This window comes from Lissotriton vulgaris, chromosome 6 (genome assembly GCF_964263255.1).
Source record: "Lissotriton vulgaris chromosome 6, aLisVul1.2, whole genome shotgun sequence".
NCBI lineage: Eukaryota > Metazoa > Chordata > Amphibia > Caudata > Salamandridae > Lissotriton > Lissotriton vulgaris.
The window spans coordinates 271,232,201-271,258,768 of NC_141694.1; the positions used below are offsets into that span (position 1 = coordinate 271,232,201).

General features: G+C 45.7%; 1 protein-coding gene across 2 annotated transcripts in view; it reads right to left on the minus strand.

The window, feature by feature from the left end:
* The window catches only part of GEN1 (GEN1 structure-specific endonuclease), a 246,755-nt gene that overhangs the window by 179,329 nt on the left and 40,858 nt on the right, over positions 1-26,568 (minus strand). For both annotated transcript variants that reach the window (XM_086926301.1, XM_086926299.1), the window contains exons 5-7: positions 26,285-26,395; positions 21,932-22,005; positions 21,117-21,208 (exon numbers count right to left, since the gene is read on the minus strand). In XM_086926301.1, coding sequence (XP_086782427.1) covers positions 21,117-21,208; positions 21,932-22,005; positions 26,285-26,395 — 277 coding nt within the window. The remainder of the gene's footprint in view (positions 1-21,116; positions 21,209-21,931; positions 22,006-26,284; positions 26,396-26,568) is intronic.

Genomic DNA, 26,568 nt, shown 5'->3' on the forward strand with positions numbered 1-26,568 from the left:
GATGTGAAGAGTTCCAGTGGATCCAAGGGTGGATCTGAAGTTGTGAAGACCTGAAAGCAGAGGGGACAATGTTCAAAGTCACTAGCCAGTGACTACCGTGGAACCAGATTGGAACCAGGCGATGTCGGGTGCAAACAGGCATTGAGGTGTAGCTTCTCTGTGCAGCCACGTGGACACCGGGGGTCGAGGACGTCCAGGAGTCGGTCACGAGCTGTCCCACACAGGCTTCTCGCTGTTGGCGGTGTCGGCAACCTGATCGGAGCAAACAGGCCTTGGCTAATGCAAGCCACGCAGGAGTCGAAAAATGCTTAACACTCGGACCAGCAAGGTCAGAGCGGGTGCTCCTTTTTACAGGAGCTAGGGCAAGTCTGGAGCAACCAGACCCGCAGTGTAGTTCTTCGGTTTCGTCGCCAAGATGGCCGCTGACCACGTGGCTAGTGGCCGGGATGGCGCGTCGAGTGGCGCAATGCAAAAGGGCCCCACGCAGATCGTGGAGATGCTGGGGGGCTGATCTTCGGTGCAAGGGCTGCTCGGTGGTGGGGGTTCTAAGTCCCCAAAGCACAACGTCGAGGATGCCTCTGATGCTGCGCAGTCAGCTCTTCGGGTGTCTTCCAAGAAGTCCGGTCCCACGTCTCTCGGTGCCTCCACGGGTCCCTTCTTTGCAGGGACTGTGGATCGGGCTGTGAGAAGTCTGGGAGTCTGGGTCTTGTCAGGCTCTGGGCTCGGGCTCCGGCGGGAGGCGGCGGCAAAGCAGACGTCGATTCGCTGGTTGGTGCCTGCTTTCACAGGGTGGCCACTCCTAGGCCACAAGGGAGATTCTCTTCAGTCTTCTGTGCAGCAGAATGTCGAATTCCAGTCTTCTTCTTTGTTTAAAGTTGATTTCAGGATGATCTGCTGTGCAATGGCACTGCTCCCACTCTTGTTCCCGATCTGAGGGGTGGATCACCTACTAGGTCCCTCCTCTGGGTGGAACCAGGAAGGGGGACGGTTACACCCCCTTTCCTTTGTCCAGCTCCTCGCCAGGCCTGGGTCTGGAAAGTCCCAGGACCGGTTTGGACTGGCTTATGCACGGGGACACCTTGTGTGCCCCGGGCATGTCTCAATCTATTCAGCCCTGTCCTACCCAATACACAAAACCCTGTCTGGGGTGGTGCTTGCACCTCCCAAGGCAGGAAACCCTTTGTCCAAGCCTCCCTCGCTAGAAGGACTCCCAGCAGCAGGAGGTCAGACTTGTGTCTGTGGTGGCAGCATCCATTTTGTGATGCTGAGGCTCTGGTTAACTTTAACCGGGGTTAAAGCTACACACGTCGTGTCCCTCTAGAAGGGTGGAATGCTATCCCCGTCGACAGAACTGTCGAGGGGATAGAATTCCAATTCGTATGACACCTTACTCGACATGTTTTGATAAAGCCAAACCAAAGATAGCATATAACCGCGAGGATTATAATGCACTTAAGAGTATATGGTATGGCAATATCCCGGAACAGCTTAGGGAGTGGTTCCCGACAGCTGCAGACAGGCTCAGCTCATGCTAGAGCACCATCTCACATATTTCCAAGCACTCTGCCTCCAGGATTGATGAGGCCTTCCATAGGAGTGGCTGATAGGTATAGTATCCCTGGACACATATGTTCCTAAGTAAGAGGTGATTACACCAACTTACCCCAGCTGAGTGATCAGCCAGTTGTGTCAAATATGGAGGCCAGGCCAGGGGTGGCACAATACATGCTGCAGCCCCTGGTAGGCCTTGGATGCACCTATGCCCTGGGTACCGATGGTACACTGTTACAGGGGCCTATAAGGTGAACCAGTATCCAATTCGTAATGCACCTAGAGTGCACTGGCAGTAATTTAGAGAGAGAACAGCAGCTGTGGGTATGATTAGGAGGCCCACAGCCACATTAAGTCATAAACCAGTGAAGCAAAAAGCAAAAATTTGGGGTGACCATAGGATAGCAGACCCTACTCTCCTACAGACATGGCTTGGCAGTTCGGGCTGGACTGTTCCCATGAGGCACAGGGTCAGACTGATTTGCATATAGCCTTGTCTGAACTGGGGTGGCAGAGTGGGCTAAAGAACGGTAATGGATTAAACCCAGATCTTTTGACTGGGTGTGAGTGTTTGATTGATTCAGATGCTCCGTCCATCACCACCCCCTTTTGTAGCGCTTTTGCCCGCCATAAGTGTGGCAGGGTATGCTCAGACGTGAGTCCCTTGCTCACGTTGCCACTGGATTCAAGCAAGCCGGGCTGAAGACGGCTGGAATGCCAGAAACCGGTCCTCGGAAGCTTGTTTCCGGTCCAGGGAAGACATGGCTTGGCAGTTTGGGCTGGACTGTTCCCATGAGACACAGGGTCAGACTGATTTGCATATAGCCTTGTCTGAATTGGGGTGGCAGAGTGGGCTAAAGAACGGTGATGGATTAAACCCAGATCTTTTGACTGGGTGTGAGTGTTTGATTGATTCAGATGCTCCGTCCATCACCACCCCCTTTTGTACCGCTTTTGCCCGCCATAAGTGTGGCAGGGTATGCTCAGACGTGAGTTCCTTGCTCACTTTGCCACTGGATTCAAGCAAGCCGGGCTGAAGACGTCTGGAATGCCAGAAACCGGTCCTCGGAAGCTTGTTTCCGGTCCAGGGAAGACATGGCTTGGCAGTTCGGGCTGGACTGTTCCCATGAGGCACAGGGACAGACTGATTTGCATATAGCCTTGTCTGAACTGGGGTGGCAGAGTGGGCTAAAGAACGGTGATGGATTAAACCCAGATCTTTTGACTGGGTGTGAGTGTTTGATTGATTCAGATGCTCCTTCCATCACCACCCCCTTTTGTACCGCTTTTGGCCGCCATAAGTGTGGCAGGGTATGCTCAGGCGTGAGTCCTTTGCTCACTTTGCCACTGGATTCAAGCAAGCCGGGCTGAAGACGGCTGGAATGCCAGAAACCGGTCCTCGGAAGCTTGTTTCCGGTCCAGGGAAGACATGGCTTGGCAGTTCGGGCTGGACTGTTCCCATGAGGCACAGGGTCAGACTGATTTGCATATAGCCTTGTCTGAACTGGGGTGGCAGAGTGGGCTAAAGAACGGCGATGGATTAAACACAGATCTTTTGACTGGGTGTGAGTGTTTGATTGATTCAGATGCTCCGTCCATCACCACCCCCTTTTGTACCGCTTTTTGCCGCCATAAGTGTGGCAGGGTATGCTCAGTCGTGAGTCCCTTGCTCACTTTGCCACTGGATTCAAGCAAGCTGGGCTGAAGATGGCTGGAATGCCTGAAACCGGTCCTCAGAAGCAAGTTTCCGGTCCAGGGAAGACATGGCTTGGCAGTTCGGGCTGGACTGTTCCCATGAGGCACAGGGTCAGACTGATTTGCATATAGCCATGTCTGAACTGGGGTGGCAGAGTGGGCTAAAGAACGGTGATGGATTAAACCCAGATCTTTTGACTGGGTGTGAGTGTTTGATTGATTCAGATGCTCCGTCCATCACCACCCCCTTTTGTACCGCTTTTGCCCGCCATAAGTGTGGCAGGGTATGCTCAGACGTGAGTTCCTTGCTCACTTTGCCACTGGATTCAAGCAAGCCGGGCTGAAGACGGCTGGAATGCCAGAAACCGGTCCTCGGAAGCTTGTTTCCGGTCCAGGGAAGACATGGCTTGGCAGTTCGGGCTGGACTGTTCCCATGAGGCACAGGGACAGACTGATTTGCATATAGCCTTGTCTGAACTGGGGTGGCAGAGTGGGCTAAAGAACGGTGATGGATTAAACACAGATCTTTTGACTGGGTGTGAGTGTTTGATTGATTCAGATGCTCCGTCCATCACCATCCCCTTTTGTTCCGCTTTTGGCCGCCATAAGTGTGGCAGGGTATGCTCAGACGTGAGTCCCTTGCTCACTTTGCCACTGGATTCAAGCAAGCTGGGCTGAAGACGGCTGGAATGCCTGAAACCGGTCCTCGGAAGCTTGTTTCCGGTCCAGGGAAGACATGGCTTGGCAGTTCGGGCTGGACTGTTCCCATGAGGCACAGGGTCAGACTGATTTGCATATAGCCATGTCTGAACTGGGGTGGCAGAGTGGGCTAAAGAACGGTGATGGATTAAACCCAGATCTTTTGACTGGGTGTGAGTGTTCGATTGATTCAGATGCTCCGTCCATCACTACCCCCTTTTGTACCGCTTTTGGCCGCCATAAGTGTGGCAGGGTATGCTCAGACGTGAGTCCCTTGCTCACTTTGCCACTGGATTCAAGCAAGCCGGGCTGAAGACGGCTGGAATGCCAGAAACCGGTCCTCGGAAGCTTGTTTCCGGCCCAGGGAAGACATGGCTTGGCAGTTCGGGCTGGACTGTTCCCATGTGCAGAAAACCACAACGCTTGAGGAAACAAGAAGGGAAACCTTCAAGCACATGGCATATCACTTCAGTAAATTTCTTCACGGTCTCCGACACGGACGACTTCTTTATTTCCTTAAATCTGTTAGTCAATCAAGAACAGAAACACATAAGGGCCATGGTGGATTCAGGAGCCACAGGATGTTTCATGGACAGGGATGAAGCGGAACAACTGGGGGTACAGCTGGTCAGCAAGCCCAACCTCGAGCCTGTATATGCGGTTGATGGCAAAAAGCTAGAAGCAAGACCCATTGGCCACAGCACGACGGAGTACGAAGTTACTTCTGAAGGATATCACCAGGAATGGCTCTCTTTCAACGTCAATCAGGCTCCACAGTATGGGGTAGTACTGATCCTCCCGTGGCTGCAAAAACACAAACCTACCATTAACTGGGCGGATAAGACTTTGCATCTGAATTCCCATACTGCCAAGACCATTGTCATCACCCTCTCCAGAGATCCTTTGAAACCTTAGCAGCTAGACATCACATCGCAACAGCCGCGGAAAAAAAACGTAGATACAACCCACATGTTATGAGATGTATAGCGACGTGTTCAGTGACACCCAGGCAGAGGTGCTACTGCCACATAGAGAATATGATTGTCAGATTGACCTTGTCCCAGGATCTGTGATTCAATGCAGCCGACAATATCCTCTTACCCTGCCGGAGAATGAATACCTCCACAGTTATTTGGATAAACACTTGGTGATGGGATTCATACGTCCTTCTAGATCTCTGGCAGCATCCCCTCTCTTTTTCTTACTGAAGGCCAATGGGGAGTTGCGATGCTGCATAGTCTATTGAGCGTTGAACGCCATAACCATTAAGAACCAGTACCCGCTACTATTGATCCCTGTTCTTTTGGAGCAAGTAAGAGCTGCTGGCATATATACGAAGCTGGACCTCAGAGGAGCGTATCATTTGGTGCGGATGCGCCAGGGTGATGAATTGAAGACCGCTTTCAAAATAAGGTATGGCCTATTCGAATACCTCGTCATGCCCTTTGGGCTATGCAATGCACCGGCGGCGTTTCAGTTCTTCCTCAATGAAGTCCTCAGAGAATTCTCGGACCACTTCGTCGTGGTTTATATCGATGACATCTTGATATATTCGGCTAATGAGGAAGAACATGTCATTCACGTGGGTCAAGTACTACAGGCTTTACGGAAACATCTATTATTCTGCAAAATCACCAAATGCGAATTTCACGTAACCACTGTCGAGTTTCTAGGGGTTATGCTTACTCCCTCAGGACAAATCATGGCGAAAACAAAGATCAGTGCAATCATAGAATGGCCACCCCGACTACTGTAAAAGAAATACAAAGCCTGTTGAGTTCTACAGGAGGTTTATCCAACACTTTTCGTATCTGGTGGCACCATTGACCCGTTTAACCAGAAAGAAAACACCTTTTCTTTGGACCACAGAAAAACAAGATGCGTTTGATTGTTTGAAGGGGACTTTCACGTGCGCTCCGGATCTCACGCATGCCAATCTAAGCTTGCCTTTCATCGTGGAAGCAGACGCGTCTGACCTGGCGGTGGAAGCTGTGTTGTCCCAAAGACACGAAACGACCGGTTACCTGCATCCCATTGCATTCATGTCGAGAAAATTGAATTCGGCCCAACATAACTATACAATTGCAGAAAAGGAACTCCTGACGATCAGAGATGCATTTCTGGATTGGAGACACTGGTTGATGGGAGCAGTCCACCAGGTAACGGTCTATTCCGACCACCGCAACCTCCAGTTCATGAGAGCCGCTCGGCATCTCACTCCTCGCCAGCTCCGTTGGACATTGTTTTTTGCTGAATATCATTTCATCGTCACATTCCGGCCAGGCACAGACAATAAAAAGGCTGACGCTTTGACAAGGCAAGAAAACCCCGCTCAACAGTCACCCGTTCTTGAACACTCTATCATAGAACCTAGCAAGGCACTGTGTGCTGTACAGACGGACAGCTTTCTGCAGAAGACTAGAAAAGGGATACAATTGCTTACCTGGAGAACCTGGCTCAAACTTCATCCATAATGGCAAAGAAGACGATGGATTCCAATGAAAGGCTCCCAGATACTGGTTCCTACCCAAGAGTTAAGCAAGATGGCATTCACATGGTGTCATAGTCTCCCATGTGCAGGGCACGTTCGAGGAAATCAGACCCTAGAGAAGGTTTTGAGACAATGTTGGTGGCCCACGTTCTGTTCAGATGATCTGCAATGGGTTCGAGAATGCTCCACATGAGCCCAGATGAAGACCGACCACAGACAAACCCAAGGACTATTGCAGCCCTTGCCCACACCTGAGATGCCATGGGAAAGATTCTCTGTGGATTTCATAGTAGGATTGCCCAAGGATCAAGGCAAAACAGCAATAGTTGTGGTCGTGGACTATCTCACCCAAATGGGACACTTTGTTGCTTGCAAACAAGCACCCTCGGCAGGCCAATTGGCGCACATCTTGTTAACACACATCGTCAGGTAATTGAAACAGGTGTGTCACCTATGAATAACCCTCTTTTTACTGTGACCAAGCCAGACGGTTCATATCGTTTTGTATTGGATTACCGCCATTTAAACTCGCATTGCCGTCTCTGTGCAGTACAGAATACTCACGGCTCTGCTTTGGTGGATAGTCTTGTGCGTAAGCGTTTTAAGACCACGCTTGACATTTCCAATGGTTTTTATGCTCATCGATTGAATGGTCTATGTTCCCAGTGGACCTCCTTTACTTGCGGGGGTGTCCAAAAACAGTTTCGACGTTTGCCTATGGGCGATAAGAATAGTCCTGGGAATTTCACTGCCCGCATTGTCTCTCTTTTAGAGAGAGTGGACACGGATGCATGCTCGTATGTGGATGACATTTATCTCACAGACAACGAACTTTGGGAGCATCTTTGTCGCGTTGATCGCTAAATTTGTAGCTTCGCAGACATGGGCTACAAATTCAATTTTGCAAAATCGCACATTGCAGAATATACAGTGTTGTTCTAGGGCTACGAGCTCAATGATGAAGGTAGAGATTTGGCTCCTCACTTTCTGGAGAAATGCGCACAACTGCGCGCTCCGTCAACTCTGAAAAAATTACAGTCTTTACTGGGCTTTTTAAATTTCGGGAGAACATACATTCCGGAATATGCCCAGCGTATCAAGCCTTTGTATACTTTGATACAACCTAATTTTACCAAATCATGCTGACTGCCTGAGCATTCGGCTATTCTGCAATCTTTGCAGGCTGATCTGCTCGCTTCTAAATTCTTACAGACTCGTGACAACCACACCAACCTGGTGATAAGAATCATCCCTGAGACGGTGGGTTTCCCGTACCTTACTTTTAACGAAGGAGACACAGTACCTATTGCTTACAAGTCACACTTGTACACTTCGGCTGAAATGCGATTTTCCACTGTGGAGAAAGTTTTGACGGCTGTACAGATGGCGATTCTCAAGGAACGTGCTGTGTCACAGGGAAAGCGCATGTTGGTTGTTACCCCGTGTCCTGCCTTGGAGGCAATTACGAAAGCCAGTATACCAAATTCGAAAGCTTTGCACCCTCGGTGGATACAATGGGCTGCTTCCTTGACGACCTCGGATGTCACGTTTATTTTTGACGCCTCATTACGGTCGTAGGAGTATTTACAGTATGAATTCGTTCATCCGGCTCCATTAGCTATGCGGCCTTTGGAGGATTTCCATTGCATCATTTACACTGATGGTTCGGCGCAGGTTGCACATGGCTCTAAACATGCCTACGTTTCCGCATGCGCCATTGTGGTCGGTGCCAAGTTGAACGATGAGTTCAAGTCCAGAGTCTTGCATACGCAGACTCTAGGGGACTGCACTGCACAATTGGCAGAACTTCGGGCTCTTTTGCTTGCATTAGAGTACGAGGATCCTAGTGTGACGACTCTTATTGTGAGTGATTCCTATTACTGTGTCCAGTCTTTCAATGAGAACTTGTTCTTTTGGATTCAAAATGACTTTCGCGATTCCAAGGGTAGCACAATAAAATATAACATGATCTGGGTCCGAGTGGCTGAGCTTAAAGAGCGGTTGCCACTTGTGTTTGTAATTCATACTCCTGGCCACCAGCGTGTTGGAGTTCACGCTGTGGGTAACTCGCTTGCTGATGAAGCGGCGAAATCAGCGGTATCTACATATTTAGTTGCAGCAGTTACACGGTCCAAAAGTAAGATAGATGATGACATCTTGGCGGCGGTGGCTGCCTCCGAGAAGGGAAGTAAATATCCTACCGGATTCCCTTCGAAGTACACATACCACTTAAGTCCCGATAAGGTTCCTTATGTGAAAGTTCCTGGAGTCGGGGATCGGTTGATTCCCATCTCTGGCCGCAGGAATACATTGATTACAGCGGCACATGAAGGTGTGGCGTCTGCGCATGCCGGCGTCTCGGCCACTGTGTTACAGATGCAACAACGTTTCTGGTGGCGGGGACTGTACAAACAGACGCGTGACTATGTCCTTCAATGCAACATTTGCCAGCAGATTAAGCCTTCCACTGCAACGCGTCCGCCAGACACAGTTGTACATATCTAATAAACCACTAGGATGCGTTTATTTAGATCACAGCGGTCCTTTATTCTCTGATACTGCGTATAAGTACATCTTAGTAGCAGTTGATTCATGCACACCCTTTGTGTGGGTCTGGCCCCATCGCAGCGCTGATTCACGGACTGTCATAAGAGATTTGCGTGTCTTTGTAGGGATTTTTGCCTGTGGTACCTCCCATTCGGATCAGGGTCCGGCTTTCGCCTCTAAGGCGTACAAGGATGCAATGATTTCGATGGGGGTCCAAGTCAAGGTTTCGTCTCCATACAGACCTGAGGGTAATAGTGTAGTGGAACGAATGAACCGTGACTTAAAGCAATCATTGAAAGCTCGAGTTATAGGCACTGGCAGAAACTGGCTGGCCCATCTCAATGGCGTGCAACGTGCTCTTAATAATCTCCCTAGAAGGTCTCTGGGTGGGCGGACCCCATACGAGATGCTCTTTGGTATCAAGATGTATGTCCCTGACCTTGACGGTCTAGACTGCGTGGCCCAAGCCACGGCCTTTGACGTAGATGAACATTGCAGTGTTTTACAGGATCTACAAAAGACGAGAGACAGTCTTGCAAAGGAACACTTGCCCTCCACATCGGATGATGCGTTGCAGATCCCGGTAATTGGCTGGCTACCCCAAGTTGGAGAACTTTCCTAGACATAACAAATGCAGCTGCTGGTAAATCTGGCTTCAGGCGCATTTTATATTGCTCTGCACAAGAACAGATAAACACACTTGATGGTGCTTCGCATGCAGAGAGCTGGTGGAAGATGATGTGATCCTCTGCCACTGAGAGATTGAGGTATGGGGGTCACCCTGCTAAAGCCCAAAGAGACCTTCTTAGATATAATATAATATGCTAGTTAGGGAGGGTGAGAATTAGGTGTTGTTAACTCCTATTCATTTCAACATTTTAGCATGTTGTCACCTTTCGCTTTTTATGGACTAATAACTATGCTGATAACTTTGCTCGTTATAATATGTTTGCTTGTGTTATCTAAGATTCTGCGTTTGAGAACCCTGCATTAGTAAATAAATATTTCAAATATGCACGCGTCCTCATTTACTCCACGTTCTGGTTTGAAATGATTATTTAACAAAAGAGTGTCTATGTGTTCCACGTGACCTGAGGTAGTCTAAGATCATGTTCTGGTTTGTCTAAACATTGGGAGTTTGTTATGACGAATGAGACACTGTAGCTAGCTCGGTAAGGGGATTTTGGGTACTAAGGTGAGTTTTGGGCCATCCTATTTCTCTGAGGTTCCAAATCTCTATGCACAGTTCTGTAGGATAATGGAACCCCTGCTACATGGCCTTCCCAAAATCATAGTCTCAGATAGAGGGGCCCAGTTAACTGCTCTTTTCTGGAAGACCTGGTGCTCTGAGTTACAGATCGCCTCCTCCCTTTCCACAAGCTACCACCCTCAGACAGACGGGCAGACAGAGAGGCTAAATCAAACAATATCTCTGGTGTCATGTGAACAACAATACAAAAGCTTGTGTGGAATGGTTGTGGGTGGCAGAAATAGCGTACAACAGCGCCAAACACTCTTCCACACAACACTCCCCTTTCCTCAGCAACTACGGTTTTTACCCTAGGTTTCACCCTTTGTTTCTTCCCTGCAAGAACAACAAACTACCCGAAGTAGGTGTGAGACTATCGCACATCCGCAAGACATTGCTTGCAACACGTACCAATCTTATCAAGGCAAAAATGACATACAAGGCACAGGCCGACTAACATCGAAGACCAGGCCCTGTGTATAAAAAAGGAGATAGGATGTGGCTGTCAATCAAATATATTCGATTCAGGAGATACAGTGTATTTATTCCTAAGTTCATTGGTCCCTATCGGGTGGTCAAGCACGTCAATCCTGTGGCGGTAAAGCTACAGTTGCCAGCCCATTCCCGAACCCACCTTGCTTTCCATGTTTCGCTATTGAAGCCTTCCCACTGCCCATTACTAAAGAGGCCTGATCCCATATGGGTACGTCAAGAGCAGGAGTACGAGGTAAAAGAGATCTTGGATGCCAAGAGGGTACAAGGGAAGATCTGCTATTTACTTGCACGGAAGGGATTAGGGCCTGAGGAGAAGACTTGGGAACCTGCCGGGGCGGTACATGCACCTCGGCTGGTGGCCCGGTTCCATCGCTTACATCCGGACACACCATCGGTCAGCCAGCGTTCTCCAGAAGGGGGATGTTCTGTCAGGACTCGATCCCGGTTGCGCGCTGGCTGCACAGCTAGAGCAAACCTGGAAGTGTAGATCTACGCGAACTACAAGTCCCGGCATGTAAAGCGGGTCAGGCCCCCACGTGACCGCGAGGCGACGTTGGAAGCAGGATCTAGCCCTGATCTTTTGACTGGGTGAGAGCTTTCTGCTTAATTCAGAGACTCTGTCCCTCACCACCCCTTGTTGTAAATATTTTTGTCCACCCTAAGCGTGGAAGGGTATTCTCAGATGTGAGACCCTTGCTCATTGCACCATCAGGATTCAAGCAAACCGGGCCGAAGACGGCTGTAATGCCAGAAACCGGTCCCCGGGAGCTTGTTTCCTTCCCAGTGTAAGAATTGGCTTTTGTAGTTTGGTTTGTCCTGTTCCCATCATGCACTGGGACAGGAACGGACTAATTTGCATACAGCCAGGTTCTGAAACTGGGATGATGCAGTGAGCTAAAAAACGGTGTTGGATCTAGCCCTGATCTTTTGACTGGGTGAGAGCTTTCTGCTTAATTCAGAGACTCTGTCCCTCACCACCCCTTGTTGTAAATATTTTTGTCCACCCTAAGCGTGGAAGGGTATTCTCAGATGTGAGACCCTTGCTCATTGCACCATCAGGATTCAAGCAAACCGGGCCGAAGACGGCTGTAATGCCAGAAACCGGTCCCCGGGAGCTTGTTTCCTTCCCAGTGTAAGAATTGGCTTATGTAGTTTGGTTTGTCCTGTTCCCATCATGCACTGGGACAGGAACAGACTAATTTGCATACAGCCAGGTTCTGAAACTGGGATGGTGCAGTGAGCTAAAAAACGGTGTTGGATCTAGCCCTGATCTTTTGACTGGGTGAGAGCTTTCTGCTTAATTCAGAGACTCTGTCCCTCACCACCCCTTGTTGTAAATGTCAATCAAATATATTCGATTCAGGAGATACAGTGTATTTATTCCTAAGTTCATTGGTCCCTATCGGGTGGTCAAGCACGTCAATCCTGTGGCGGTAAAGCTACAGTTGCCAGCCCATTCCCGAACCCACCTTGCTTTCCATGTTTCGCTATTGAAGCCTTCCCACTGCCCATTACTAAAGAGGCCTGATCCCATATGGGTACGTCAAGAGCAGGAGTACGAGGTAAAAGAGATCTTGGATGCCAAGAGGGTACAAGGGAAGATCTGCTATTTACTTGCACGGAAGGGTTTAGGGCCTGAGGAGAAGACTTGGGAACCTGCCGGGGCGGTACATGCACCTCGGCTGGTGGCCCGGTTCCATCGCTTACATCCGGACACACCATCGGTCAGCCAGCGTTCTCCAGAAGGGGGATGTTCTGTCAGGAATCGATCCCGGTTGCGCGCTGGCTGCACCGCTAGCGCAAACCTGGAAGTGTAGATCTACGCGAACTACAAGTCCCGGCATGTAAAGCGGGTCAGGCCCCCACGTGACCGCGAGGCGACGTTGGAAGCAGGATAAATGGCGGTGGTTGAGGAAGAGACGCTGCCGATTATTCCTGATCGCCTGGGCTAAAGCAGACTTCTTCGACGGACTTCTAAAGGCGGTAAGAGTGCTGTACGCACATTTCAGGCACTGCATCTCTCCGGGGCAAGAGGCGAAGGGTTCTTGCCTTGTTGCTCTCCTCAACTCTCCTCTTCTGTTGGATGAGTTCTGTACTTGGGGCTCTTGCAGAGGAGGTTACCGGTTTCCTTGGGTTGTTTATTTTGAATAGCGTATCTCTCTGTTGGTTGGGACTGGTATCCACGGTCCCTTGCAGAGGAACGCTTGCAGTCACTGAGCATGATTGTGGCTAACATTATTTTGTCTCCTTGAAGAAGCCAGTCCGGTTTCAACCAGGAAAGAAACCAAAGTGTGTGTGTGTGGGTGTGTGTATATATATATATATATATATATATATATATATATATATATATATATATATATATATATATATATATATATATATATATATATATATATATATATATATATATATATATATATATATATATATATATATATATATATATATATATAAAGAAAAAGTGGCCAGGTGGGGTAGAACACCTGGTTCAAGACCCTACTGTGACATTGGTGCATCTATTGGTTATTCTTTACTAAAGGGTCACATTGGTACTTTGTATTCATTTCCTTTATTCCAAGGATATTGTGGAGTATTAACGTACATGGGCTTCTTTGTTTTGTTTGGACAAACATGCAAGACTGTGATTGAACTTTATCTCATCTTGTACCCAGCAACTTGGTTGTTCCTTGTTTTCTCTCATTTCTTTTTTCTCCAGAAGAGAGCAAAAAGGGGTGCAGTTCTTAGTGTTCTCCAATGGCATACTGTCATATAACTTGTGGTACGTTATATAAGGGTGTCCTTAACATGCTTAACCAATTGTATAGATTTAGCTAGGAAGTGATTGCGTTGCATGCTCATCTTTATTTCCTATAGTTCAGGTGGAGGAACATACATCACCCTACTCTCTTCTGGCATCCTTCGTTCACTTCCTTATTATTTCAAGTAGGGTGTAAGAACAGCTCCAGAATTGAACGTTTGAAATGTATTTGTTTAAACTTGAGTAGGAGTGTTGCAGTATATATCCTTACAGTGTTTTTCCTGTGTCGTCCCCAGGTCGCCCTCCCAGCTGTTCCTACCCTTTCCTTCCCCCGCTTGCTAGCTCCAACAGTCTGTGAGTATTACATTCCAGACTTGGTGTTATCGGGAGGTGGGCCCCCATAGACCATCAATACCACCCTGAGGATTCAGGAAGGAGGAGCCGGACACATATACACTCTCATTTCAACATTGAATTAGGATTATAATACAGACTAAGTATTCAATTTCAACCTGAATACTAAGACTATTTCCTATTTTTTTTAATTGAAATTGAAAAGTGACTAAGCAAGGTCACTAGAGATATAATCCATAGATATCTCATATCTCAAGGGTTCCACTTCTTAGATTATTCGGTGTTTACCTTGGGGGCTGATAACTGTGCTCTGCTGGTAATTAACAAATATAGAGGCAGGATGCACACTTTTCCTTTTACTGTTTCGTCACTTTCTTTATAGTTTTCTCTCTGTTGTTGATGCTGTCAAGGCGTTCAACGATGTCGATTGGTTGTTTATGTGGCAGGAAATGCAGAATCCTAATTTTGCAGGTATTTTCATTGTAGCAGTGCAGTCTTTGTATAGATCTCCCAAAGCCAGAGTTTAAGGTAAGAGGGACCTTGCACCTGTAACTCACATATAGAAACTAGACAAAGCGGTGCTCTGTCACTAATCCTATCTGATCTGGTAACTGAACCTTTAGCAGAACATTTCATAATGGAAGAGGATGTGCTCCCAGCCCAGTCCCACGGCTACAGTAATAAAGTAGTACTGCATAACTACAAGCTGAAAGTGTACACTTCAGACCTAGAAAAGATACTGTTCTAGGCAGAGAAATTAGTGAGCGATTTTAAGAATCCCTCTGGGTACTTGCATAATACCAAGTGTGCAATGGAATGTAAACGGGGTCACCTCAAACACAGAAAGAAATAAGATGTTTAGGCTTAAGCTGTACATTCACTGCCTGCAAGATGGGTCTTTTTCAGGGCTAAAAAGAGAATGTGTTTGACAAAACTATACATAATTCTTCACAAGATATAACACCTCTTTGTGAAGCATAGTGCACAAAATAAATTGTGATCATGGACCAGGCTCGTGCTCAAGGAAAGCTTCAGTGAAAAGGACCTTTAAATTCATATTAAAGCAGAATTTGTCAGGATTCAAACATCTTAGCGCCTTCAAACCGTACAAGTATAAACCATGATGAAGATGGTATTTGAAGCATGTGAAAGAAGCACTGACCTCGCAGATCAAAGTGAACCTGGGTTTATAAATTAAGTCAGCAGCAGTGTTCTTATTTCCCTCAGTTTCTTCAAACTTATTCCTTATCAGAAAACTGGAAAAAGTTGTATTCGTTGGAACTGCAGAGTTGAAGTAAAGGTCACGCGTGTTCAAAAGCAACTGGGCTCGCTTTATTTTTCTGGCCCTTTGAATATTTTCACTTCTGGAACACATGCAATGAGAATTAATTACTTAACAAAGTCAAGTAAAAGACTGAACTAGGTGACGATGAACCAATGAATATTATATCAATGGTGGCAGCATTGATCGTGAAATACTTTTCTTTTACAATGTGTTGAGGAACGTTTCCAATAGAGTTACGGAAATTTACATAAACTTTTTTGCTGTTGTTCTTTGGGTATGTATGAGGAAATTTTGCGATTATCTTGACAAATTGTCTTGGATCATTAAGTATGGGCTAGCAGGCTTATTTATTTTTGTATCCACTGGTTCAGACAGGGAATATAACACTTGGTAATCACAACAGTGTAGATTACGCAGAGGTTGCAAAGATGATTCCTCTATTAAGTTTCAAGTAAATCGGATACGCTTTAGTGATAATTTATGAGAGTAGGTTAGGTGTTCTTTCATTTGTTAATCTTGTTTAATTTCCATTTCAGTTTTTTTTCTTTTCTCTGCTCTTCCCTCCCTCATACCCTTTTCCTCATTTGATCGTTCTAAAACTCTGTGCCTTTCCTTGTATTCAGAATTGGAGATATCAAGAGGTGGACCATATTGTTCATCGCTCTGATCCTGAGGAGTTTTCTCACGCTATTGCGAGTCCTTGACAGAATTTAATAAGTATATGGCATACTGGAAAAAGCAAAATCCCAAATAAAATCATAAGACAATATAGTCATACAAGAAAAACATTCTTAAAGCTTGTGAGGGTTAGTAAGCCAAAAGAGAAGTCTAGACTAATTTGAATTGTTATGAGTTTTGATAGCAAAAGTTTTATTTAGGGCCTATGGCAGTCTAACTCATTAACCTTGTTACATTTCCCAAGGTAGAGATGCTAATATCAGGTCTTTTAAAATGTGTCCTTAATATATGATCTGTAGGGAAAATAATGAAGTAGGTATAAGAATATATTATAAGAACATATGTAGGCCAAAGCCCACAACATGTCAGCTAGAGAATTTTTTGTTGCTAATTTTGACCGTCTATTTGTAAGCCAAATGACAAAACCATATTGAGACTATTATTATTTGATTAGTTGGTGCAAGACTCCATATTTAACAGCAATACATTAGGGAACCCAACGAGACTATGTGGGCAGCAAGTAGGCACTGCTCAAAGGAGTTTGCATTACAACAGCAATATCAGCATAGGCAACTTATATGTCTTTTGGAACAATGCTACAGGGGTAGTGTTGCTCGGTGCACATTAATCACTGGTTACAAAAGGCGATTATCGCATATTACAGTATTTCAAAAAAGAAAAAAATAGCTTGCTAAATTGAGTTGTCGCTCCATGAGCGAGATAGCACAAGTGCTTGGCGTGTGCTAGAATTGGTTCCCGTAATCCTACCTGACAAATAAAGAAAGTCACTGCTGTCCTGCTCGCAAAGTTTAATCCTCTGTCACTTTTGAGTACAGTGTTAATGTGCTGTATTTGTTAATCAACTTTGCCACTCCGGAGAAGAACTACTGTTACACTGTCTATAAAATCTAGTGGACATGAAAGCAGCTTTCCAAATTCAGTTAAATTGTGCTTGACCTACACCTGAAATATTGCACCCCTTTGGCAATAAGTTCGTCAAAATCTTGCATTCTGTTTAGATAGAAAGTGGGAGAAGATAATAAGATAATTAAATGTGCTGACTCATTCCTAGGCACAGGAGGAGAATCTACATATGCTGATAAAGTTTGCACTCAAGCGCAAAATAAATACGTCTTCCAAGTCTATTCACACAAATGTGCAAAACTGCTCTGGGATGAAAGGTGGTATTATTCAAGAGCCATTACGATGTACTTCACAATCAGGAAACGGAATTCCAGGGAGTGAATGCTGCCTTGATTTCTTTTTTTTTTACTACATACAAAGCTGTCTCTAGTTTGTGTCCAGTCTAGGCAACTCCTTTCATATACTCTCAATGTTTCTTACTGACTGGAAAAAGTCCTGACATCATTGAATAAAGAGCCTCAAAAGATTCTATCTAGCAGATTCATTGAATCAACTAATTTTAAAATGAATGATATCAGTGTGCATTAATGATCAGTAACTTCACTCCACAATGTTCATCAGGTTCTCTTGTGAAAGAACCAGCAGAGAAAAGCCCCTTCTGCTTGTGCAACTGTGATTTGAACAAGTCTGTAGTACTTCTGAAAGTACTCTTGCATTAATGTCATTCCAGGCACCCCTTGTCACTGCTTTTTCATACTGATCTACATGCACTGAGATCTTTTCAAACTCTCAGCGTTCTGGAAAGATCCATTTTTAGGTCTCGCCTTTTCCATTCCGAAGGAATGGGAAATGGCGAGAATTCAAGTGCTCAAAATACTTGTGAAACCACAGGTTTTTTTCGTGCGGTTTTCCGCGAGTTCACGTGGCCACAGGCACGCGCTTTTGGGCCATAAACATTCACGGCCATCTGTTCCCCAATGTCCCTCCCACCCTTCCTTTGATCTTGCCGCGAGTTCTTACAGGCTAATGGCCCTCCCCCAGCACAGAGCACGCATCGCTTGTTTACTCTCCCCATTTGCCCCCATCTCTTCCAGTACATCCCCATCCTGATCCTGTTCACCATTTCTTTCACTGCTCTGCAGCATTTACTTACCCTTCAACCTCTGCTCGCACCACCATTGTTCCCTCCTCCTTCTCAGAGAATCAGTTTTATATTTTCTTATTTTTAATCAAAAGGCCTGACAGCTGCAATTGACTGCTGGGTCACCCCTTTAAAAAACACACTTTCATGCAAATTTTTTTATTTACAGCTCGATTTTTGGCATCCGCCATCTTGTTGAAAAAGCAACGTGTAACCAAAAATGACTCGTTTTATTGTTTTCCTGGTTTTCGGCGAGAACGTAAAGCCTGTAACCCACCACAACAGCGACGTGGCTCCAACTAATCTAAGGGGAACACGGGGATGTTAGGTAACCGGCATTGAGATGAGGGAACACCGGCATTCACACGAGCAAATGCGGAATTTGCGGTGCTCGGCCTTTCACTGGATGCGGATGAATGCTACCCACTGCCACCTCCCCTCGTTAAACGCACCACAGACAGGCTTCCTTCCTCACGCCTCGCGGCGCAGCCCGCCAGGGGCCTCCCCGGCACTGTCGGCACACACATTTACTTGCTGCCGTGCTGATCGTTTATCAAAGCCGCTGTCATTACGCCGCTGGTGCCTAGTCCAGCATATGACTAATGCGCGCAATAATAATGAGAAAAAAGCCGACTTCGCAGCACATCATCTGCAGAGCTGCGAGCAGAGAAGCTCCCCATTTGCCCCCATCTCTTCCAGTACATCCCCATCCTGATCACCATTTCTTTCACTGCTCTGCAGCATTTACTTACCCTTCAACCTCTGCTCACTCCACCATTGTTCCCTTCTCCTTCTCAGAGAATCAGTTTTATATTTTCTTATTTTTAATCAAAAGGCCTGACAGCTGCAATTGACTGCTGGGTCACCCCTTTAAAAAAAACACACTTTCATGCACATTTCATTTTTTTTTATTTACAGCTCGATCTTTGGCATCCGCCATCTTGTTGAAAAAGTAACGTGTAACCAAAAATGACTCGTTTTATTGTTTTCCTGGTTTTCGGCGAGAACGTAAAGCCTGTAACCCACCACAACAGCGACGTGGCTCCAACTAATCTAAGGGGAACGCGGGGATGTTAGGTAACCGGCATTGAGATGAGGGAACACCGGCATTCACACGAGCAAATGCGGAATTCGCGGTGCTCGGCCTTTCACTGGATGCGGATGAATGCTATCCACTGCCGCCTCCCCTCATTAAATGCACCACAGACAGGCTTCCTTTCTCGCGCCTCGCGGCGCAGCCCGCCAGGGGCCTCCCCGGCACTGTCGGCACACACATTTACTTGCTGCCGTGCCGATCGTTTATCAAAGCCGCTGTCATTACGCCGCTGGCTCCTAGCCCAGCATATGACTAATGCGCGCAATAATAATGAGAAAAAAAGCCGACTTCGCAGCACATCATCTGCAGAGCTGCGAGCAGAGAAGCCGTGTTTATGTAAAATAAAGTGTTATTTAACAGCCTCTGCTCCTCGGCGTCGCGGAGAGTGCAGCGTTCGCCGACTCACCGCCTGCCGGAATTGAGGCTCGTTGCAACCTGCAGCCTGACTCACAGCTCATTAGGCTTTCGGGAGGGTCTTGTTTTCAGTCAGCCGCCCGAGAACTTTGTGCTGTTTGAGGATGCAGGCGTCTTCGCCACACACCATCTGGGACATTCCTCATACCCTTAATGACCGTTCTCCACAATTCCTTCCTTTTCTTCCCTTCCTCCATTCCCTTCCTTCCCTTTCCTCTCTCCCTTTCCTTCGTTCCCTCCCTTCCCTTCCTTTCCTCCCTTCCCTTCCTTTCCTACCCTCCCTTCTCTTCTTTTCCTTCCTTCCTTTCCGTTCTTTCCTGTCCATCCTTTCCGTCCCTTGCTTCTTTCTCCTCCTCCCTCCTGTCGTCTTCTTTCTTCTTTGTAAAGCAATGACATGTCACCTGAATCACTTCGGAGGTCTCTCACCCTAATGCAATAAAGGATATTAGCCCCCATCAGGGCCAGCATTAGGGCAGTGCGACTGGGCGCTGACCTGTGGAGGGCGCACTGCGATCTCACGGGGCACTGCGTTTAGCAATATATTATGATAGGAGTGTGAGGGCCACTTTTGCAAGTGCAGACCACAGCATCACTCAGCACCACAACATCACCACTCAGCACCACCACAGCACCACTCAGCACCACCACAGCATCACTCAACACCACCACATTATCACTCAGCACCACTCAGCACCACCCCAGCATCACTCAGCACCACCCCAGCATCACTCAGCACCACCCCAGCATCACTCAGCACCACCCCAGCATCACTCAGCACCATCCCAGCATCACTCAGCACCACCACAGCACCACTCAGCACCACCACAGCACCCCTCAGCACCACCACAGCACCACTCAGCACGACCACAGCACCACTCAGCAGCATCACTCAGCACCACCACAGCACCACTCAGCACCACTCAGCACCACCACAGCACCACTCAGCGCCAACCCAGCATCAATCTGCGCAACCATTCAACAACTGGTTCAAACATGTTCTCTCAATGTTTCAAGCTTTATTACAAATGTCACAAAAAGATGTTAATATTTCACTTCTGTTCTTGCATTTTCGTCACAATAAAATACACTGAACATAATCTTCACAAAAGTTATTTACAAAAGTTTAAGCTATTGCCATTATAAATTAAAATCACGATTGTTTAAGTATTAATTATTTCAAAAAATTAAAAGCCATTGTAATTTGTAATATCAATACATCTAAGTCACGTAAATACAAAACATGTTGCATTACAAATGATATAGGTGTCACATTTGCGAAAGTTATAGCTATTGGCATTGTAAATGACAAAGCTATTAATTTAGCGATTTTCTAAACCAACACTTAAATACAAAAAATTGTCATTTATAAGACCAATAGCTCAAACTTTCCTAATGCGAGACCTATTGGCAACGCCAGTGCTTGTTATCTCTGGACATGAACACTAAGGAGGATTAAAAATAAATTGTTGAGCGAAAGATCCTCTTTGTAAACCAGACTCTTTCGACTTTTGGTCTAGTAATACATACCAGATAGTACCCACAGAAATATTATAGCAAAATATATGCTGACTTTCAAGCCGTGCCTATTTCCTCGACTGTACAGTAATATGGAATGGCGATTAAAAAGGTCCAGACGCGATTATGGGTGGGATTCTAGGCAGGTACCCACACATGAAAAAACGCTTTCAACATAGCAATGCCCAGGAATTATATTAAGGTAGATACCTTAATAGACAAAAAGAACAAATAATAACAATGTGTTGCATATTGTTCCTTCTGGTAATAATTGCACATACCTGGATGACAGCATGTGGAACAATGTGCAACTTTCTTCAAAGCCTTAGCTGAATTTCTGCCATGTTCAAACTGTTCAGCCCAATGATCAAACCTAAAAGAATAACATTCATATATAGCAATATAAGGAATAACTTATTGCATCGGGTACTTCACTTTATTCCTTTAATTTTGGCCTGTTGGGAATTATTTAGAGAAGATGTGGATATCTGATCAATATTTAATTTTAAATATACTCGTGTTTCTGCACTTTTGAATCTCGTATGCAATGGATTTTACCTTATGTATTTATGTGCTGCATGCATTTAAATTTAAAGGTAAGTAATTACATGTATGGTAAGTAATGACTAGCTCGATAAGGCAGAAGCGTAAGATCTGTTGTTGAACTTCTAGTTAGTGTAACTTGAAAAGGGAGATTCAAGAGCCTCCCACTGCCATACCGTTAGCTTGTCTGTGAGTGCAAGTGAGAGGTTTTAGTGCATGCATCACTTGAATGCAGCTGTGACAGAGCAAGAATGCAAGAAGGGAAGTGCCTAAGTCCACATAAAGAGAAGCTAAAGAAAATGAAAGAGACAACATACAAGCAAGTGAACACCATGAAGCAAAAAATGCTGAAATCTTTAGAAAAACAAACTGCAAGACTATATTTACAGACCATCAGTGTATGAGTACAAATGTGTAAATAGGTGGCGAGTTAGCATATGGAGTTAACTCTAAGTTGAAAATCTGCCACTTGTACATTAAAGAAACCCATGCTGTTTATTTCATGTAATCAAACTGATCAGATCAAAAATGTAAAGCTGGCTCGTATATTTACCTCTGCAATATACTCTGCCCGTTCAACATCTGAATTAGCTTCAAAACATGATCTTTCCCAACTCCCGGAATGCCCTTCGAAAAAACATAAAGTTAGGATATCAGAAGCCTCGTCACTTAAGTAACTATTTAAGTGGCATACAGAAAAGATTACTAGGCACTGCCACTGTGGTGTTCTCGGTGCATCAGTTACTTTCAAATATGATATGAAGGATATTATTGCCCGTTATGAAGAATGGAGAAAGAACCCTGCCACTGCAGCTGTATGAAGACAAGATCTCATGAATGTATGAATGAATGAATACGTATTTTTATTTATGCTACGCAACTCCGAAGATGTCCCACAAACAAAATCTCAAAATACATACATACAGAAAAATAAAATGACCAAAATACTATTTTATGCTCAAAGTACATAAGAATTACCCCGAGCAATAGATCCAACTGTCACAAGTAAACATCCAAAATTCAAAAACATCATGTTACACAATTTCCCAAGAGACGGCAAAATATTGCACCTAAAAATAGGTAAAGTGTCTTCCGTGCTGCTAATGCCAAATATGAAAAAAAGGTAAACTAAATTAAATTTATAGAGTACAGCAGCACCTTCGAACAAAGCGTCCTGGCGCTGGGCTATGATGGAAAGCAAAACATCTTACGGAAGAGAAAAGTCTGTAAGTGCGCTTTAAAAATTGAGATTTTATTTTATTTATTGGATTTGTAGGGCACTCAGCTACCCAAAAAGGGTTTCCCGGCGCCATGGCGGACAGGGAGCAAAAATCGTGGGGCAGTCAGATGGAGTAATTGATCAAAAAGCCAGGTCTTAAGAGCTCTGCGAAAGTGAGCATAGTCAGTTACATTGCGGATGTTAGAGGGCAGAGTATTCCAGAGGGAAGGGCCTAGGTAGGAAAAAGATCCCCCCCCCCCCCCCACCCCCCATTCTGGTGAGTATGACCCTGGGTACAACAAAATTGCCTATGGTTTTAGACCGTAAGTGGCGGGAAGGAACATGGGGACGCACATGTGCTTGGAGGTATTGAGGGGCAGTGCCTGCCTTGATTTTGAACATATAGCTCAGGGCTTTGAACTTGATACGGTTCTCCACCCTGAGCCAATGTAAATCCCATAAGTGTCCAGAAATAGGGGAAGCCCTCGGGATTCAGCAGAGGAGTCTAGCTGCAGAATTTTGAACAAGCTGAAGTCTGCGGATCACGGCCTTGTTTGAGCCCAGGTAAAGAATGTTGCTGTAATCGAGCCGCGATGTAATGAGGGCGTGGACCTCGGATTTTTGAGTGGTGACAGGCAGCATCCATAAAATTTTCCTGAGCCATTTTAAGATGGTAAAGCATAATGCTGTAACCTTAACGGTTTGCTGGTGCATAGACAGCGAGTCGTCAATGATGACGCCCAGATTCCGAACATGGCAGTTGGCTTGGGGAGGTTGCCCATCTCAACCGGCCAGTGAGAAGGGCTTCAAAGGTCTTTCTGCTTACCCAGGATCAGAACCTCAGTCTTCTCACCATTCAGCTTCAGGTGATTTTGGGTCATCCAATTAGCAATGCTACTAATGCCTTGTTTAAGACAGGAGAGTGCAAGGGGGTCGGAATTCGAGAGGGAAAAAATAATCTGAGAATCTTCAGCATAAGTGAAGAGAGTTAAACCGGCCTGATCCGCAATGTCCGCCAAAGGTCTGACGTACAGGTTGAAGAGCAGTTGGCTAAGGATCGAGCCCTGGGGCACCCCATGAGGTGAAGCGTAAATTTTGGAGCAAGCTGTGGCTGAGACGATTTGAAATGTACGGTTGTCCAAAAAGGAGATAATCCAGTCCAGAGCAGAGTGTGAATTAGCAATTGATGAGAGATCGTATCAAAAGCCGCACTGAGGTCCAACAAAATAAGTGCGACTGTCTGCCTGCGTCAAGATAGTGACGTAGCCTCTCGGTGACTCCTAGTAGAGCTGTCTCAGTGGAGAAACCAGCACGAAAACCGGATTGAGATGGGAGGAGAGTATTGTTAGATTCGGTAAACTGTGAAAGAAGAGAATAGACATGTCTTTCAAGTATTTTTGAAAAGGCTGGCAGGAGAGAAATTAGTCTGTAATTGGCAAGAACTTCAGGGTCGGCCGTTGTTTTTTTTAGGAGATGGGTCACCATTGCATGTTTCCAGTACCGTGGATTCTAGCAGTGAAGCATTCAGAGTATTAAAAATCACCTGCAAATGGGGGGCATCTAGTTGTTTCATAATGGTGATTGGGAGGGGATCTTTGGGCGAGCCAGATTTTACTTTGTCTAAGATAATTTTGAGATCATCAATATTTAAAAGTAGCCAACAGTCTAGGTATGCTGTAGGAGCAGGGGACTTCAAGGTGACTTCATAGTGTGAGGTAGTGGTGATGTCAGGTGGTGTGAGATTTAGGTTGAGGTTGCAGATTGGGCCTGTGTAGGTCTGCCTAAATTTGAATTAGACATTTCCAGATTCATTTTTTCTGTGAAGAATTGAGCAAGAGTGTCACACTAAAGATCATTTAAAGGCAGAGGGTTTGCAATTGTTTTAGAACCCGCCAATTCTCTCACCAACCGAAAAGAGTTTTAGAGCGATTGGTGGCTTCAGTATTGGTTTTAGAAATAAATGTAGCCTTAGCCATATTGCATAAATTGTCGTAATTATTTCTTGCCTTGATATAGATGAGTTTAAATTCAAGTGCATAGTTTTCCCGCCATTTCCGCTCTAAGGCTTTACATTTCGATTTTTCTGCTTTAAGGGAGTTCTTAAACCCTGGTGCTGGGGGACGATGATTATTAAGTTTTTTTATAAGAGAGAGGAAGACATAAATCTATGGCTTTGGAAAGCCAGTTATGTGTATTAATAGCAAGAGCGTCATCTTGTTGGTCAGCAGAAGGGACATCAGAACATAAAGCGGTATTTAAGGTTATTAGATCAAGTTTTTTCCAGTTCCTTTTCGGGGTCATCAAAGGAGAAAAAGAAGGAGTGGAGGAGGTTGGCAGGGTGAGACTACATTTAGAAAGAAAAAGTGGTCCGACCAGCAAATGGGAATTGCAGGATTGCAATTAATTTCAGAGAGACTGGAGAAAATTGGGTCCAACAGATGCCCTGCTTTAAGTGTATGTCCAGAGTTTAGTAAGTTGATGTTTAGAGCAGCTAAATCAGCAATGAAGTTGTTACATGTTGCATTGGAAAGGTCAATTAAATGTAAATTTAGGTCACCTGAAAAAGAAAGGTTTTTGGAGCTCAAGTGTAAAGAGGTGATGTAGCTAGGGAAAGAAGTGGCCAATGGTGTCGGGTTCCCGGCAGGGCGGTAAACAAGCAAGCCAGAGAGCTTGAAGTTTGGGTTATGTGCTAATTTAAAGAGGGCGGCTTCACAGTTAGGGATGTCCAGAGAATCAAATCTGCATTGCAGATGTTTTTTGAAAATAATAGCTATGCCTCCTCCTGTTTTCAGTGCTCTGTCTTTGCGAGTGATGGCATAGTTGGATGGAAGAGCTGCAGCTATGTCAGGTCCAGCGCTCTCATGAAGCCAAGTCTCAGTAAGGAAAAGAGCATCTGGCTGTTCCTCACAGAGGAGGTTAAAAATGTCTTGTTTGTGTTTAGGGAGTGAGTGACAGTTTAGACTGAGAAACAAAAAGTTCTCAGTAAGGGGAGCCGTGTGAGGAGTTTGCGCAGTGTAGCCATTAGTAATAGGGGGATAAGGCTGATGATTTGAAAGGGAGAAATTACAGTTAGAGGATGGTTTGTATGCTCGGCTGAAAGTATTTGACATCCTTTTAAAACGGGGGGAAGGAGCGCCAAGATCTGTTCTAATGAGAGCACAGCTCTGTGTAGGGCCAATTGGCCAGGGGTCATGGTCCCTGGTCCCGTTCGAGCACAGACGGGCTTGCCTTTGGCGCGCCAGCTGTGCGCCCGCTGCGCGCGTCTGCAGCACGGGTTGCCTGTCATCTGCTTCAAGTAGTGGACGGGCTCTAGGTCTCGTGACCGTCGGGGCTCCGCCTCTACTAATCAAGTAGAGAGTTCCACAGTCTAGGGGAAGAAAGGAGATAGATCTACCTCCTGCTCTACTTTTGTGCACTTTAGGAATAAATAGCAAATTTAGATTGGCAGAGCGCAAGGAGCTCTAGGGAGAGTATATAATAAAAAACTCATGCATTCCTCATTTAACACCCCGGGCCTTGACACTGGCCTGTTTGCTTGGTATCCACTTCAGCTAGCCTAGTGCAGTACACACAGATACACAGGATGCACTTCTCAAGATGAGCACATATCAATTAAGTGGCATTTCAACCCATTATTATAACCAGAATACACTACACAAACAAATGTAAAGACTAAAAATGACATACTTTTGGAAGATAATCACAGCCAAGAAGAATTGCGATTCCAACGAGAGCATCTCGATCCAGGCCTAATCTCTCTTTAATTGATGCCATAGTGTAGCAATCTGCGTGTGGGTCCTGAAAGAAAAGGACATTTGGATTATTTAACAATAAGCATTTTATCTGCTATTCAATCTAGAAATGTACAATATTAATTGCAGTGTAAGATAGGACCAAGGAGATCTCAAAACGTCTGGAAAAACACATGTAAGCCAGACTACCTCCCACCGCAACATGAGCTCCTACTGCAC